This window comes from Perna viridis, chromosome 12, assembly GCF_037379345.1.
Source record: "Perna viridis isolate PV_CMFRI_1.1 ecotype Kerala chromosome 12, ASM3737934v1, whole genome shotgun sequence".
In the NCBI taxonomy this organism is placed as follows: Eukaryota; Metazoa; Mollusca; class Bivalvia; order Mytilida; family Mytilidae; genus Perna; species Perna viridis.
The window spans coordinates 21,650,363-21,668,460 of record NC_142456.1 but is presented as its reverse complement, the minus strand read 5'-3'; the positions used below and the strand labels follow the sequence as shown (position 1 = coordinate 21,668,460).

The 18,098-nt window shown below is 31.4% G+C and overlaps 2 protein-coding genes across 3 annotated transcripts in view; one reads left to right on the top strand and one right to left on the bottom strand.

The window, feature by feature from the left end:
• The window catches only part of LOC148601680 (activated Cdc42 kinase-like), a 136,873-nt gene that overhangs the window by 102,996 nt on the left and 15,779 nt on the right, over window positions 1-18,098 (bottom strand). Inside the window, exon 2 of the mRNA XM_088555640.1 lies at window positions 10,173-10,226. The gene's annotated coding sequence lies outside the window, so the exon portion shown is untranslated. The remainder of the gene's footprint in view (window positions 1-10,172; window positions 10,227-18,098) is intronic.
• Window positions 9,528-18,098, top strand: part of LOC148601679 (uncharacterized) — a 56,396-nt gene continuing 47,825 nt past the window's right edge. Inside the window, exon 1 of one of the 2 annotated variants that reach the window (XM_088555676.1) lies at window positions 9,528-10,090. In XM_088555676.1, the coding sequence (XP_088411802.1) occupies window positions 10,076-10,090 (15 nt within the window). In that variant the 5' untranslated portion in view covers window positions 9,528-10,075. Of the gene's footprint in view, window positions 10,091-13,853; window positions 14,106-18,098 lie in introns of those variants that run through there. The other variant, XM_088555678.1, reaches the window with a different exon arrangement.

Below are 18,098 nucleotides of genomic sequence, written 5' to 3'. Positions count from 1 at the left end.
CTGGAGAGGAATACGCAAAACCAGCTCTAAATTACAAATAAATAAAGAAATCTTATGTCCCTTCATTGCAATGTGATTCAAGCCTGAATTCCTGAATATACAAAACAAAATATTTGGTTCAGGCCTGCCTAAACCAAACAAAACTTTCAATTCAATCCTGTCTAAACCAATCAAAACACTTAGTCCAAACCCGCCTAAACCAATCAAAATCTTAAATTCAAACCTGTCTTAACAAAATAAACCTTGAGTTAAAACCTGCCTAAATAAAACAAACTTTCAGTTTGAACCTGGCTTAACCAATCAAAACCTTTAGTTTAAACCTGCAGAAATCAAACAAAACCTTTACTTCAAACCTGTGGTAATCAAACCTTTAGTTTAAAAGGGAGTTGATTTAAACAGGATTTCCTGTATATCCTTCATGCACATATTACTTCTTAATAATTTGTTACTTTGATCACAGGCAAACAGTATTAACCAACAGTTCTTAACCATTAAGAATCTTTAGGGAACTCACATCAAATTTCTAATTAAAACTGAATTAATTTGTCAGTATAAGATCTTGGTCATTAACCTAATCATTGTTGAATAAATGTTCCTATTTTCAAAAAAAACTGCTGGTAAATCTCTTCTGGTTCCTTTGAAGTTTAAAGTCTTAACCCAGGAACTACATTTGCTGGTGTATTGGAATCAATCATCGCTTTCATTCAAGTAAAAAATCTGATAAGTGAATTGAGTATAAAAGTACAGTTGGGGTGTTACCCAATAGGATGTTGATTGTCAAGGTTATGTTTTGTGGAATATAGGTGACTCATGGTTTCTCAATATCCTTCAATTTTTCTGATATTTGGAAATCATCGAAGTCAGTTTAAAATATCAAAACTGATAAAAAATTTCCAGATTATGAAAGGGGGGTTCAAGTAAACTATTTTCTCATTTAACCACAGAATAAAAATTTTCCAACAAAAGGGGGTTACAACCCCTGGAATCTGCCTCTCCCCTCAGAGTCAGCCACTGCATATCAGTGCTTAGGAACATATACAAGTACATTTACCAGTGCTTACTCTTCTTTAAGTAATGATAAAGGCTCCTTCTTAACCTTTGACCTAAAATTCAAAGTCCAGATATATGTGAAAAGACCTTAGCATTCCAACAGTGACTCCTGTATGAACCAAAGACTGAAAGCTAAGCCCTATTTCCCTGGTGGATTCTTTAACTAACACTGCCTTGAAAATAATATGACAAAACAGAAAATGTCTATACTGTAAACCGTGAAATTTTTTCGCAGCAAGTTTTACTTTTACTATTATTGTGCCAAGATTCATAACGCGAAAATTAAACTGTCACAAGTATTTTCTTTGAAGAACATAACAGTACAATTTGATGAATGATCACCAATTTAAAACTGTGTGAAAGCAGATTTATAGCAGAAACCACAAAAAAATGGTACCAAAATTTCTCAGTTTACAGTAGTTATACATAGACAGGGTTCTGGTATTCAGTATTCTGTAAAGACAGATTTCAATGTAGATCCCTATTTAACTTTTTCCTAGAGAAAGGCGAACTAGCCGATTCCAATCTACAATAGCTTTTATAGATAAACAACATTACAGCCACCCAAAGAGCTTCATTTTATTTGTGTAAAACAGATTCTTTTCCAATGAAAATTTTTTTTTAAAAACTTACCCAAAAAATTCGAACTATAGGACAAAAGAATTAATCCAGAATTCCTAAAAAATAACAGGAGAAAAAACAAGGATAAGATTAGAAAGGTAGAGCCACTTGAGATACAGACACAGACAGGAACTTTTAAAGGACATTTCCATGTCTCAATCAATCATAGAATGCATGTTTAATGCATGTATACATCAGTTGTACAACCAGACTGGATTCAGCATGGAGTTTGGATGTATTTCACATAGAACTTTTATAATCTCATCATAAATATCACAGAATGCATATTTTATAAATGTATTCATCAGTTGTTCAATTAGTTGTTTGGAGTTTGTTTTTTTTTGCATACATGCATCCAATGTACAACCTGACTGGATTGAGCATTGAGTTTGGATGCATTTTACATAGAACTTTCATAAAGTCTTCATATGTAAATCATAATAAAAGTCCTAAAAGTTCACCCTACATTCTAAACTAGAGCTTGCACATACTGTTGTGCTAGGTATATCCACACTTGCAGAGTACACAAAGTACAGTAGTTATTGCACAGAAACCAAAATGGCTTACTTAATGAAGCCACACACCTAATTTGAAATCACTCTACCCATTAGGAGCTGAGGTAATTTTGATGAATTATCGAAGTACAGAAAGACAGACAGGAAGATGAATGGAATTGTGGATAGACAATTTATTAGGTGTTTCCAAAATATCACCCACTAATTAGGTGAAGGTATAATAATCTACTGGCATGTGAAGAAGAGGCCATCACTCCCCATTGTTAAATAGAATGCACCATTATAGAATATACTAGGTTTTTTTTTCGGTTCATAACATAGAGTTCTATTCAAGAAGATTTTAATTATTTAGTCAAATGTTCACAAAACATTATCTGGAAATCAGAAGTATGATGGAACAACAGACAATTGAATAACATTTCTTTCCTCCCCCCACCCCCACTTAACTAACCATAGCGGGTAAATAGATGATATGTAGAAGCTAACTGTCTGTAAATTTCATACTATCTTATCAATTGTTAATGGGTTGTTACACAATCATGACAGTATCTCAGTAAAGTTTTACCCGACTTGCACTTTAAGTCCACGCTTAATTTGTTCAGACTGTTCTTAAGGTTTTATGTCCCTTCTCAACTACCACTAATCCCAGTGCATCAAATTTCTGGGGCTATATTTATACTAATGCTATACATGGTGATTTTCGAAAAGGTTGAAAATGATTGATATCAAGTAGATCAGCCTAGCACTCTAACTGGACCTTTAATACCTATTTGAAAGGTTCATGTTGAAATAAGAGTGCATCCCTATGTACATATAAATCATACTACAACCCACTAATGCATTTTATACCAAATATCAACACATTTGTGGGTGTTACCTAACCACTATATTTGTGTATGTGTAACCTTTAAGAATGTTAATTATTCATAAAACAGAACTTTTCATGATACAATGTTTTTTTTGAATTGTTAATGAGTATTTTGTTCTAAAATAGAACCAGAACTGCTACTGGACTCAAAATTAGACCACTCCACATGAATATTTACATGTATGCATGTTGGCAATAATTTTGATTTAATCTCCTTTTGCAAACATCAGATGAGACTCTATATAATGCCATTAACTTCAAATAAGATGTCATCAAAGACCTTAAAACACATTAGGAGTTGTGCTTACAAAGTTTGTACAGTCGTGGCCAAATGTGTCTGATCAAAGACAATGCCAAAACAAATTTTGATTTAGTCTAGTTGGCAAGAACTTTAACAATAAAAGGAAAATGTCAAAATATGCCATTCAGGCAGAAAAACACAAAACATATGTAAGGACTGTTTCTAATTTAATTTCTAACAGGTGATAGTCCTAATTTTAATAATTGGTGCGTAACAAAAACATAATTTTATTTCAGATGATTTGAATTGCAGAGTGTGGACCTTACTGATGTCATTGTACCAAGCCAGGTTACTGTAAACGAATCAATTTTCATGGTTGCTAATTTTCGTGGATTCTGTCAAATGAACACATTCGCCGATATCAAATTTCACGGTTTCAAAAAATGATGATAAGTGTTCTACAGTGTTCAAAATCAATTTTGTGGATACTACTTTATTGCGCTTTTCTGTCCACCACGAAATTTAATACTTTTATAATATACGAAGTAACCTGTAAGCGCAAAGAGAACCAACCAATCAGAAAACCTGTTACAAATCAAATTCAATTATTTCATTATGTCTTGGACAGAGACATTAAGGCAGTAGAAAATAGCTATTCCTATATATATGTATCCCCAAACTGGTTGCATTGATATGGTAAGGGGAGGGTTTCATAATGCACACAGTTTGAGTTTTTAAACAAACAATTTTATATTAAGGACTTATAATTTCTTCTTGGAACCCAGGCAAGAGCATTAAAGTACAAAATCATGTACTTGTCTATCAAATTTCATACCATAACTCAGGTATTGCATATATTTACTATCAACTTCAAACAAATAGGACAGATGTGAAATAGTATGAGCTGGTTTTCTAATCTGGTATCCAAATGATTGATACGGTGTTACCTTGATGGATTGGTCATATGTAAAAGTTTCACCTACCAAGATATTAGGTTAATGTCCAATTAAAGTTTAATGAAGAGATTGAATCAAGCAGTAATCTCAGTCCATGAGTGAATCCAATTTTAGAATCTCTACTGGTATTGTTTTATTTATGCTGTCTTGTATGCTTTCACTTTACTGTTTCCTTCTCTCTAAGTTAAAAGGTGAAAATTGTAAAGTACTGGTATCACCACTTGATGTTGTCAATAAATATCCCCTAGACATAATAAGGCAACACTTTTTTTTTCAATTTTTGTCTGCATAGCTATAGGCCACAATACTAATTAAGTAGCAGTCTTTGTAAGAATCATGCAGTTCTGTAAAATGTGATGCATCCTAAAAATGGCTATACATTTTTTTTTATTAATAAGCTTTATAGGTCTTCATGATGAAATGTATAACTATTTGTTCCAGTCTGTCTGCTCTTAGGAGATAACAGACATTGAAAATTTAACAGTTTCTAATGTATGTTAGTGTCATATGCAGACTTATCTCCCTTAATTTTGAATTCTGCAGTACATTCTGCATAATTTTTATCTCCTATAAACAAGAATTATATGAAAAGCCACATGTTAATTTCTGTTTACTATAATATTTTAAACAAAATATCAAATGAAAAATATCTAGACTTTCCAACCATGAATCACATTTTGCATGATTCTTACGAAGGAGTGCTACTTAGAACTTTTGGATGGACAATGTAGCTTGGGCCATTATATTGCTCATTCTGATATAAGTGCAACTCAAATCAACTGCATTAGACCTTTACCACTTAACTTATCTCAGGTTGGAAGTGTTGTTGATTTTTTTTTCTGGTTACAATTCTTAACCCAGAGGAAAGGAGTGAGTTATCCATGCCAACAAATAATCGCAGAAACTGGTTCACTGTCAAAATTTTTCAAGTTGATAGTGTTGTGTACATGTTAGGTAGTACAATACAGTTAGGTCATTTCTGAAAATTTGGTCTCATTTTGTTGAAATAAAGCTATTTTGAGGCAGTCCACAGAAACTTCAAGTGTTTTGTCATAAAAAAAAGTGCATATTTTTAAAATCCTTGGTGTGTGGAGGTTCAAGTCATTTATAGGTAATTTAGTGATTATTGTTATAAAATGCAGTAGCCATGGTAACATAATGAAAAAAATATTACTGAGTTTTAGTACAAATCGGGTGCCTTTCCAAAACTAACAGCCAAATACTATGTTTTATAAAATATCAGGCACTTAGACAATACCACAGGATGAAAGCATGCATGGAGTAGGTGGAAAAAAGGTAAAAATAATGAGACCCTTTTCGATTCATTCTCTCACAATTTCAGTCCCAAAAGTTTGTGCAAAATAAGGTAAATCAGCCATCTGATGCTGAGGAGAGAACCTAATACGGCAGGGGACTGAAATGTTCCGGATACCATTTTTCATTTAAATTACACCTGTTTACCATAAGATATATTACATCTGTCTATGTATAAATGCTTATCTACTTTTAAACAATATATTCACCAAATTTCAACTTTTAATTTTAAGTTTTACAAAATTTGACTGGGGTAACTTGGTGTGCGAAACAGTGCACCTTAATGTAACTGTATAGTGCACCCTTAGTTTGGAATACTTACACTTCTTATTCCTGTATTATTGTGTGCGACATGTACCTCCTATCCAAATTTTCAGGGGAAGAAAGGGCCATAACTCCTAATCAATAAACAAAATATACACTTCAATCTTACTTTAACTGTATCATGTTCCAAACAAATGTACTTTAAGTTTGAGTATTTTGGTTTTGAGGACCCTAAAAATATTCTGGAACAAAAGTGTGACTGCAAACAGCCTTAAAAATTTGTATATTCTTTAGCAAAGTATCTTTGTGAATGATATTCTGTTATTTTCAATCGATTTTCAAACTTCTTGGCCGTATGAGAAAAATATTTCTTGTCTCTGGAGAGATTCAAGTTTTCAGACATTGACTGGCCAAAATAGAAAGGGGTGGTTGGTCATGATTTTATCACATTGTCTATAAAATCTCATTGGTTGAAGGCGACATTGAGGCATTTCTTACTTTGTTCTCCTATAACAACCGTTGACATCATAGACAGTCAATAGCTACAATTTCTAGTACGACAAAGTTGCTTAATGAAGCCCAAGATTTCATTTTGGAAAATTAAGAAAAAGAGTCTACAACTTTAGCTTGTTGGTTATGAAATTTCTCACATCCTCATAATAAGTTTTAATATCTCAGCATGCCTTCATATGAAAACTATGAATTTATTTCTCTTGATGTAAGAAATCAACTCACTATCATTGCAGATTCTATAATTCCCTCATCTTTAGCAGAATATTACTGTAAATGATGTTTCCTCATTCAGTCTCAGAAGACCTGCTGTGTAAGATTTGTCTGAAAACAGGTCGCCCTTTGTTGCCCAAACATTTTACATTTAAACAATAACTAGTATACAACATGCAGGGTATGATGTTAACATTTCGTGAACCTTATACTATTCGTCATATTGATGAAAATTCTACTTGTCTGAATTAATAACAATGCGTTTCTTTTCATGCATGTTCAAAATTGATCAAATTTGGTTGTATTTTGAGCAAGTATCATTTAGCTTTCACTTTTACTTGTCAGAAATGTAATTTTATCTTTCCCAGTCATAGAACAACCTTTAGGAATAAGTTCAGTAAAAAGACACCCATTGCTTCCTTGCAAACCCATATTTTAAGTGATGCCCCTTGTGAATAAACCTTTCGAAATCAAGCAGTTTTATGCATCACTCTTTAAGGGTCATGAGCCAAGTTATCTTTTGCAACTCTCAAAACATAGGGTCATTCAGCATTTTTTGGTCATATCCATGGTTTCTTTACATACAATGCGAAAATGTGCTAAATTTTGACCCTAGCCCCCACCACTGTTTAAAGTGCTTTGAAAAAAATTTTGAACAGCAATATAAGAACTGGCATATTCTGAAGTGCAAAAATGAAATATCTTTCAAAATACATTAAATTGAAAAAATATTATTCAATTCCATAGCCACTGGCCTTCTCTTCATGACAGATTGTTCTCCCCAAAAGGGGTGGTCCTTGTGATGTCATGAATATTTACTATATTTATACCCCTAACCACACCCTGCCATGGCATCTTTAATTACTAGGAGTTCTTAAAATTCTTATACAATGCATATTTTAAACATGACCTTCATATAACAAGTGTGTAGTGTAGTAAAATTTCTGCATCAATGTACTGAGTGACTTCAAAAATAAAGTTGGTTTCTAAAATGTTTATGTGAAAGTAATATCATGTATCATCATAATGATAGGGGTGTTCTTACAGAGAAAATAACATGAAAATCAGAGAGTAAACATAACTATGGAGAAAAAAAAAATGTCTAGACCTCAGCCATTTTGCTGAGTCATCCTGCGATGCTAAAGATTGCTCTACATCCACAATAAACAAGCCCTACTAACTCAATCCTACACACCAATTATAGACAAAAAATTAAAACTTGACCTCAAATACTTATAACCTATGTCATATACATGACCCATACATCTTTTTTTTTTACAAAAAAAAAAACTTATGATACCTGCCCCATTACTTGTCAGACTACTATAATTAAGTCTTAATATCAGTTTATTTCAAACCACTTACCTTAAAAGGTAAACACAGAGAGTCAATCAAAATTATTGATGTCCAGAAATTATCCAATAAATCTATATATGTATAAAAACTCACAAAAGCCTTATTTAAATAGACAGATAAAGAGAAAATTGAGGTTATAGTTCTTTAGAAACAGACTCCGTTAATCAATATATGACTAAGTCCAATCGAGCTCTGAGACGGTATAGATCAATTGGCTCTAAAGCTTTTGCTAAACGACGGTGGGCAAACAAACTCAATTTATTTTTTAGTTATATGGAAATTATTGTACATGATTTTAAAATGTTGGGAATAAAAAAATGAAAAGAGGGACAAAGGATAAGTTCCACTACCCTAGTTTTTATGATCAACCAACAGAATTCACCTCCAGAAAAAATAACCTCCTAAAATTTCATATGTTTAAGACAATCATAAAAACAAATAAAAAACATAAGTTAAGGAATCATGAATAAATTAAAAAAAAAAAACAAAAACAAAAAAAACCAAAAACATGTAAGTACAATGCCAAATGGGTCTTCATACATGAGTGTTTTTTTTTTTCACATGACTTCACACATGAGTGGTTTTTAGTGGAGTCCAAGTTGCTCATTTACTTTTCTTACTTTGTATGTATCATTTTGGTTATTTTATGTTCTTTGTTGCATGGGTCTTTTTTCCATGTCTGGTGTTTGTCCTTGGATTGCATTTTGTTGATTTTTGTTAGAATCTTGGTTACCTTGAGTACTCTTTCATTTGATTTTGGAAAACATGTTTCATTTGTTTTATATGCAAAAACAATATAAACAATACTGTATTCAATATTGGTCCTAAACATATTTTGTTTTTTCCATGTGTAAAACTGTTTTTAATCTATTTTTTTTTCACATTTATAAAAAAAATAAAAAACTATAGTAGAATACAGCCACCTACAGAGGGACTGATTGGGCAAAAGATTAGAACATTTGAAAGGAAAAAATCACAAAAATAGATGTATTGGAAAAAAACAAAGAAAATCACTATTTGATTTCATACTTCCAAGTCAGCTTTGAGAATGGACTAAAAAAACCTGCTGGGGGGTGGGTACATTTTTGTTTTTAAAATTGCTATCACCTATCTGTATTCAGTGGAATATATCTTCAATTTCTCAATTCCTTACAAAACATGGAGTCATATAAAGATATTCCCTTGTAAAGTTTATCAAGCATGTACTTTTATTATAAAACAATAAGATTAAAAAAAATGCCAATGTCTAGGTTTGATGTTATTAAATAATGTATATCTGAAGATTCTGAAGAAATTTGATCATAAAATGCAGGCCTTATCATTGCTAATCATGGCATTATGTAGTTCCATCAAATAGAGACCTTGACCTAGAAGCATAAAATGCAGTATCAATTTACGATAAAAAGATGCAATCTGGAATCTTATGCATAATTAATCCATTTTTTGTCAAACAATGACTAATGTAACGAATCATGCTTTAAAAGCTGGAAATTTTCAACATAATACATGTACCGGTATTTGCATGACAACCGTTAAAATAAAGGAAACCCACAACAAATCGTTAATGTATTCATTATCAATCTTCTTTGTTCCATCAGATACATACTTAAACTGCGGAAATAAGCGATTAGCGTATTGCAATGAACGACATCATTCTATTGACGACTCTTCCACTTATTAACAAAATATTGTAAAATAGCTCCAATAATTTCTCTGATAATTTACTGATAAAATCAGATAATTGTGAACCAGTTGTCATTTTTTAGTTCATTCTACAATCAAACCATGTATTGGAAAAACAAATGCATTGTTTGAACTAGCGATTGGTGCTGTTTCCACATTATGACTCAACATGGATTCATTTGAATACGACATTTCATTGACATAATTATGCGAGTGCAATGTGCTATTTTTACTGATGATGTTATAGTTGTTACGAAGGAGTTATAGGACTACAGTTATTGGTTTCACACGTAATGGATTAAAAAAAAAATCAATCTTGATGTTCTAGCTTGGACAAAAGAAATGAAAGGGAGACTACTAAGTGAAAACTGTCGATGACATAAGCTACTGCTTTTAATCGTAAACAGCACTGTGTATTCACTATTGGGAAAACCTTTAGAATGGGGAATCCCATTTAAAACTGAATAATCAAGGATTATACACAATGCATCACTTTAAGGTAGGTGCTATTTATACCATAATATTGTTGTTTCTAGTAAAATTTTTTATCATATTTCTTTTTCAATATATCAAAAACTTACTTAGTTTTTATCTTGTAAATTAATTTTCTAATATGGTGTTAAATTCAGTCAAACCTACAAAAGAGAAAAAAAAGCAATATCATTATGCAATTTGCTGGGAGAGCTGCACTCTCTATTTTCCGATACGATGATGTAATCAGTAAACAAAGCTGGAACATGATGCATAGTCAAGGAAAGTTCTCAGAACTTATGGTTCAATTACTTAGAATTAAAAATAATAACAAAATTTTACTCTGTTTGATAACATAACTTCGAAATCCTGTCTTTTGCATTAATAAAACATGCTGATTAAAAATATTAAGTGTATGCAGTATTTTCCAAAAATTTTCATAATTTAACAAAATTCTGATCTTTGCAAAGAAAATTGACAATTATCACGCTATACTGCATCCTCCTGTGGTGTTTAAAAAAAAAAAAATAAATAGATAAAATAAAACAAAGAAACACATGTGATAGATTGAGGACTTGTGTTCATACTACCTTGCCATGAAAATATATATAATCAGTCAATTAAAATGTACATTGTTATTCAAGTACCACTGTAAATTTAGAAAATATTGTGAACATTTAAAGAAAAAAACTTCTGTTTAAGGTTACCATACATACCCTAATACATTTTATTTCATAAAATGATGCAAAACAAAAGTTTTTTGTTTAGCCTTGTTGTATTCAAGAAATTCTCCCTTAAGTGTCTTTATAAAATAATTTCTGAAAATAAAATAATTTTTTCTACCTACCTACCATATTTTTTCATTCAATCTTACCTTCAACATTAGACAGGCATATTTTTTTTTCATCGTCTTACTAAAAATGTTTCTTGATGATAATGATAATAATAACTAATAAAACAAGAAAGCTTCCTGATTTTCAAAAAACAATGCAATGTGGTATAAAAATAATAAAATCAGCTTGTATCACACACTTTTCTTTTTTTTTTAAATTTTGTAAAACCATAAACTTTACTACTCATGGCCAGATACAGGGTAGAAAATTCACTCAAATTCTAGCCAGTCCCAAATATAATTTTTCAATATATTTACTATATGGGGATATATATTTTTGTTAAAAATTAGCCACCCCTGCCCAAAAATAGCCAGTCACTGGTGGGCAGGCTACTATTTCTAACTCCGACAGAATGTTTATTGTACATTTTATTAACTAGATCATGAAAGTACTTTAATAACATTAACAATATAAAAGTTTAAGGTAATGCAAATCCTCTCTGCCATTTCCTTTTTTTTTTTGAATTCCTGAAACCATAAAGGAATAAAATTTGCGGACTTGAACGGCAATTTATTGACAAAGAAGACTGTCATAACAAATTAAAAAAAAATATCCATACTTTCCCTTCTTCATGATTTTTGAGGTATTACCTCCGAATACATACTTTGAGGGCCATATTAATATATAATTTAGATGCAAAAAAGGGTTCAAAAAATTTTTGAGGATGCTGAAATGGGGCACTAAGTACTCACACCAAGAGTACCCGGTAAATATTTTGCGGAATTTATTTTGGTGATTTAAAAACTGATCACAAAAATAAGCCAAAAAAATTTAAAAAAAAAACAAAACCACTCAGCAAAAATTACTCGCTATAGGGTATATCATGCCTTGACACATTTAGTTCACATACATAAAATTTTAATTTTTCATGAAGATCATTCTTACTGAATTTTAAATGCAATTGTTTTATGTAAATGCATATGTGTTAGATTCAATTAAAGACATCATAAATGTTTAAAATATTTTTCGGCTTATATCACCTGTATGATTAAAATATCATAACCTGAAGGTAAAATTTAATCATGGTATATATTATCTACTGCAAACTGCCTTACAAAAAAAAGATAATCTTCAGAAAGCTGAAAAGTCTGTTGATGTATCACATTAAAATACATGTTTTTAGTACATTTCAGGCCTTTCATTAAGAGGTGGTACCAGGTACTTTTATCCTTCTAAACTACTGAAAGGTACCTCCAGAATTTTAAAATTTCATACATATTCATTAAAAAAAAAATGATGAAAAGTACCTCCTACAAAACCAAAGGTACCTGCATTGCAAAAAAATAATGAAACCCCTGACATTTACAAATATGTTTATTATGCTTAACTTTTTAAAGGCTGTAAATTTCTGAAATTTAAACATATATTCAGTGTTCTAGGATTCCACTTTGCCATCACATGAGGTAAACACAGTTTTGGTATGGGAGAGTTGTTTATTTTGTTCCACTTTCCTTTTGGCAAGAAGAAAACTTGCATTTCTGAAAGGATTTGTTAAGTTTTGGAAAACAGACTTTAATTGCGGGAAAGTTAATCTTCATTTGGAGTTTTCCTGTGGAAATGCCAAATTTTATAAAATCCTAGAATCCTGATATATATTCCTAATTGTACATGTTTTAAATAACAAATAAAAATGGCTCATTTAATTTTTCTACTTGTAAATGTTAAAATTGTTAGCAAAGCAATTACTAAAATAAAAGTTCACCAAATTTTACATGATATTTTTAATCCATTTAATCTATGATGGAAATAATAAAGATTGTGAAAACTTAGTACCCTAATTCAGGAAATCAATTTTCACCACAAGTTTCACCCCATAATATTTTTTGCCTTGCTTTGCATAGCATTTAATTCAATTAACGCCCCCCCCTCCCCCCAAACTCAAATCCTGGATCTGCCCCTGTTATTCATAAAGCAAATGGTGTTACTGTCACCTGCCATAATTTCCTGATTTTTATTAAATCTCTTCAATTTCAATTTATATTGTAAAGAAACACAGCCAAAACAATTTGTATTCATAACAAATTCATCATTTTTAAAATGATTTTTTTTTCTTATGTATGCTTTTTATAAAATTATATAGTATTAAATTTCTTTGTTGCTTTACATTAAAAGACTATTAGAATAAGGTAAAGGACATGTGCATTTTAACACATTTTTAGTGAAAGTTAAAAAAAATTTACAAAGAAAGTGTAAAAAATGGTATTATCATAAATTTAGTTACACAAAACCTCGGAAACATATGTGACTCAAAAAAGTACATAGATCTCTTACAACCAATGGTCTTCCGTGTACGTCATAATATGACATTCAACATCCATTTAAAGTTTAATGGAAATCCATTCAATTATTTAGGATCTAGAAAATGCCTATAATAAGGTATATAAAAGTACAGACAACCTTGGTGGTTTCTAAATAGCCCTGTTTGTGAGGGGTTATATAACATCTGAACACTACATTCAAGTATTGAAACTTCCACTATTTTTTTTTAACACTTTACACCAACTGTCTCCTGACTTCCACTTTACAAGATACTAATCAACAATCAGGGCAGAAAAAAAAATGAAATTCAAGAGTTTAAACAACTTAGGAAAACCCATATGATATAGTAAATACAATTATAAATTTCCAATCCCTTTGTCTCTTTCCAAAATTAAAATACTAATTGTCAATTTCCCTGCCAATCAATGGAAACAACACAGAACCAAAAAAAAACTATCAGTTGTGACAATAAAACACAATTTGATCCATTCTGAGTATATAAAGATATCTGAATCAATTATTTCATCAGCATATAAAAATGCATTGATCTAATAATAATGGTCGATAAAACGACAGGATAGCTGTCTCTGAAACAGCTATACATCCATTCATAAAATACAACGATCAAAAAGAATACTATCTATTGAGTTAGATCTAATTTCTACAGTTCAATATAATAACTGAGATAAAATTTGCATTTAAATTGTGGAGAAAGTCTGGAGTTTGGTTTTTAATTATGATCAAAACTGTCTTTGTCCAATGATTGTAAATTTTGAGTAAATTCGTAACGAACATTGTAAATAAGATATAATCATTCTATACCCTTTGATGGTTTCGGCATCAAACAAATTCAGGGAGGAAGATATTTAATCGGCAAACATGTTGAATACGGTAAGTCTATATATTTTACTACTCTGAACCTACTTTAACAACATATTTTCACACGTATCAGAGTTTCCAATGTTCCAATTCATGGGGATGAGTTCTGGGTATTGGAACCCATCTTTTCTTTTGTTAGAAAAACCTTTAATTTTGTGAAAATTTAGAAAAATATTAACAAAATAATTAGCCTGGACCCCTTTTCAAAATATATTGATCAGTTTCTGGATTCTGTCCTTTGTTCAAGCTTCTTTGTATTTTTTGTACCAGTGAAGGTCATTTTTGCATATCTTTGAATGAAGACGTATGCCATGATTTTATACAATGGAAATGAACAACTGGCAGCATGATGTTATTGGTACAAAGTGCACTGTGATTTTTACCCTAATGTATTGTTTTAATGTTCACTTCCATTTAATGCTCAAACAAGGTTTTACACACGTAGTATAAAGTACGGCAGGAGTGAAATTTTTTTACTTTTTGGCAAAAAGGTTTAAGAAAATATTTGGCAGATATTGGGAGTGTTTAGTGGTGCACAAAATATATAAACTGAGAGTAAGTATTTCACGGAACTTATTTTGGCATTTTAAGTAGCTGTCTTTGTAAAAATCATGCAAAATCTGAAAAATGTGATACACCCCAAAAAAGACTACATATTTTTATTTTTGTAATTAAATTGTATTATGGGTCGATACTCTGATATGTGTAATTATTCATTCATATCTACCTGCTCTTATGAGATAATCAACAATGAAAATCCAATAAATTCTATTATATTTGAGTGTCATTTACAGAGTTATCTCCCTTAATTTTGAAATCTACAGTGCATTCTATATAATTTTTATCTCCAAAGAACACAGGTTATATGAAAAACTGAATGTTAATTTCTGTTTACTATGGCAATTCAAATAAAATATTAAAAATAAAAATATGTAGGCTTTTTTACCCATGAATAACATTTTGCATGATTCTTAGCTGGAGTGCTACTTAAGACAGACCACTAAAATCTGCAAAAGTTAGCACATGCAAAAATTACCTGCTATACCAGACCCAAATCAGGAATTTCTGGCCTCAGTATGTCATGTTTTGGTTTCATCTTTAGTTTATTTTTGTGTTACTTGAGCATTAAGGTACAAGTCTTTCCCTGTACCTGTGTATAAAGATGTTTTGCAGCCAGCCTTGTGGTGTTAGGTTTTCCAAGTTGTTCATTGAAGACCAATGTTGGGCAATTTCATCCTGGTGGGGTTGTTGTCTCTACGGCATAAATTATGTTATGCATGTCACCTTGTAACTTTTTGTTTCTGCTGTTCATTAACGAATTAAATAACAACTTAAAATACACTTCTCTACATTTGACTTAAGGATAAAAATGATGACTCCACCTGGTCTTAAACGAAAATTAATCTGAAATCAAATTATTTCAATTTAACATAAAATGCAATTGCGGTACATTTTATTATATCCTGTTTGTAACTAGCTGAATAATTATTATACATGTTATTTTGTATGAATGCAAATGATGAAAGCTATAAACATATTTTCACATGGAGTCTCCTCTGGGATGACTTGAGGCAGCGACTCCACTTAACTTCATGAAAAAGAGCAGAAAAATTAAAATTTCATGCTAATGGAAATGTAATGAAAACCTGGATTGGAAGTGAACAAAACGGTAGAATGTATGGTGAGAAATATTTTGCAATTGAACTCCATTTGCTTCCACCTCCACAACAAAAAATTGTATCTGTAAATTTGATCTTTTAGAAGCCTTAGTTGTCTATATATGCATGTCTTAAGACTAATTATTCAAAGTCAGGATATTACCCATCCAAAGTGATAATTATCATTATTGAATACTTAAGATCAGGAAAGACGTTTTATCAAACATGAAACATACATAACAGAGGAATACTATTAAAATTAATATCGACTGTACTGCAGATTATAGTATAGCAGAGTTCAAAGTTCAAAATCCAGGAAGATCCTAACATTATAAATGAACTCAGATCCAACCAGACAATTTGATATAATGTACATCTGAACGAATTAAAAGGAACACTAGAATAACTGTCTGAAATCAAATCCCAAGATAAAGCAAACCTTCATCAAGCTAGTGACAAAATATCAAGTGAACAAATCCCACGATACGGCAAACCTTCATCAAGCCTGTGACAAAATATCAAGTGACCAAATCCCATGATACGGCAAACCTTCATCAAGCCTGTGACAAAATATCAAGTGACCAAATCCCACGATACGGCAAACCTTCATCAAGCCTGTGACAAAATATCAAGTGAACAAATCCCACGATATGGCAAACCTTCATCAAGCCTGTGACAAAATATCAAGTGACCAAATCCCACGATACGGCAAACCTTCATCAAGCCTGTGACAAAATATCAAGTGACCAAATCCCACGATATGGCAAACCTATATCAAGTGACCAAATCCCACAATATGGCAAACCTTCATCAAGCCTGTGACAAAATATCAAGTGACCAAATCCCACGATATGGCAAACCTTCATCAAGCCTGTGACAAAATATCAAGTGACCAAATCCCACGATACGGCAAACCTTCATCAAGCCTGTGACAAAATATCAAGTGAACAAATCCCATGATACGGCAAACCTTCATCAAGCCTGTGACAAAATATCAAGTGAACAAATCCCACGATATGGCAAACCTTCATCAAGCCTGTGACAAAATATCAAGTGACCAAATCCCACGATATGGCAAACCTTCATCAAGCCTGTGACAAAATATCAAGTGACCAAATCCCACGATATGGCAAACCTTCATCAAGCCTGTGACAAAATATCAAGTGAACAAATCCCACGATATGGCAAACCTTCATCAAGCTTGTGACAAAATATCAAGTGATTATGATTAGCAGTTGTCATTTCTCTCAATGTGCCCTGACAAGAAGTTCAACCCAAGAATACTATCAAATGTACCTTTAGTAATGAAGTACAAAAGAATTTTTGAAGTTCTTAGAAGCCTAAACAAAAACCTAAGGACAAATCGAAAAAAATAATATGCTCGTTTCTACTTGCTCTACCCACCCTATTTTTCAGCTAAATCTTGTGTACCCTAATTTTTTTTGGGGTCATTTTTCTATAAGCACTGTTTAAGTCAGAATGTTTCTTCCATAGATTCAAAGTATAAAAAAATTGTACAGTAAAAAAAAATTATAAGTACCTACCCTTTTTTTCAAAGGTGAATTAAGAAACACACATATTACTTCTTTTGGCCTAAGACAATAAAATTAGGGAAAAAAAACTGCCAACTCAGCTTAATGACTTGCCTATCCTTCCATCATTCAAAGTGCAAAAAAAAGAAGACACAGAAAAACAAAATCCATCTCCAATTCATAATTGATCATTTTAATCTTATGATTCCTGCGAATGGGAATAAAATATAAATTTCATGTACAGTACCATTCATGAGGACAGTTTAATTCTTTTATTTCTCTTCTAAAATCACCTACCATGACTTGAGTCATTCATAAACATTACTCCTGGGAAAATGTAATCATCCATTTTTTTACTGAAAGTTAAGTGGCATGGAAAATGAAGAAAACATTGAACTTATAAGTTCTTTTTTCCGTCTAAAATTCATACAGTTTCAGGAAACAATAAGACAAGCCTCATTAAAGCAGACATCACACTGGTTCTTTAATGTGGTATGCAAGTGAAGTGAGCTCTTAATGTTTAGAAATTGCTATCAGAATGGTATTAACATAGGTACATGTATAGCTAAGTACATGTATTATGAGTACTATTATAACAGGTGTTGGAAAAACTTTGACCAATAAAAACTGAATGAATGAAGTTAAAGAAACATAGATGGCGCCAACTCTGGAGAAACTAAAGTATATTTATATGATGTAAGCATCTTGGGACATATTTCATAAGCACTAAAAATAGATTACTGCAACATATTTTAAAACCATATGGTGCTTCAAACTGCCTTTGATAATTTATTCATTTAACTTAAGTAGCAGTC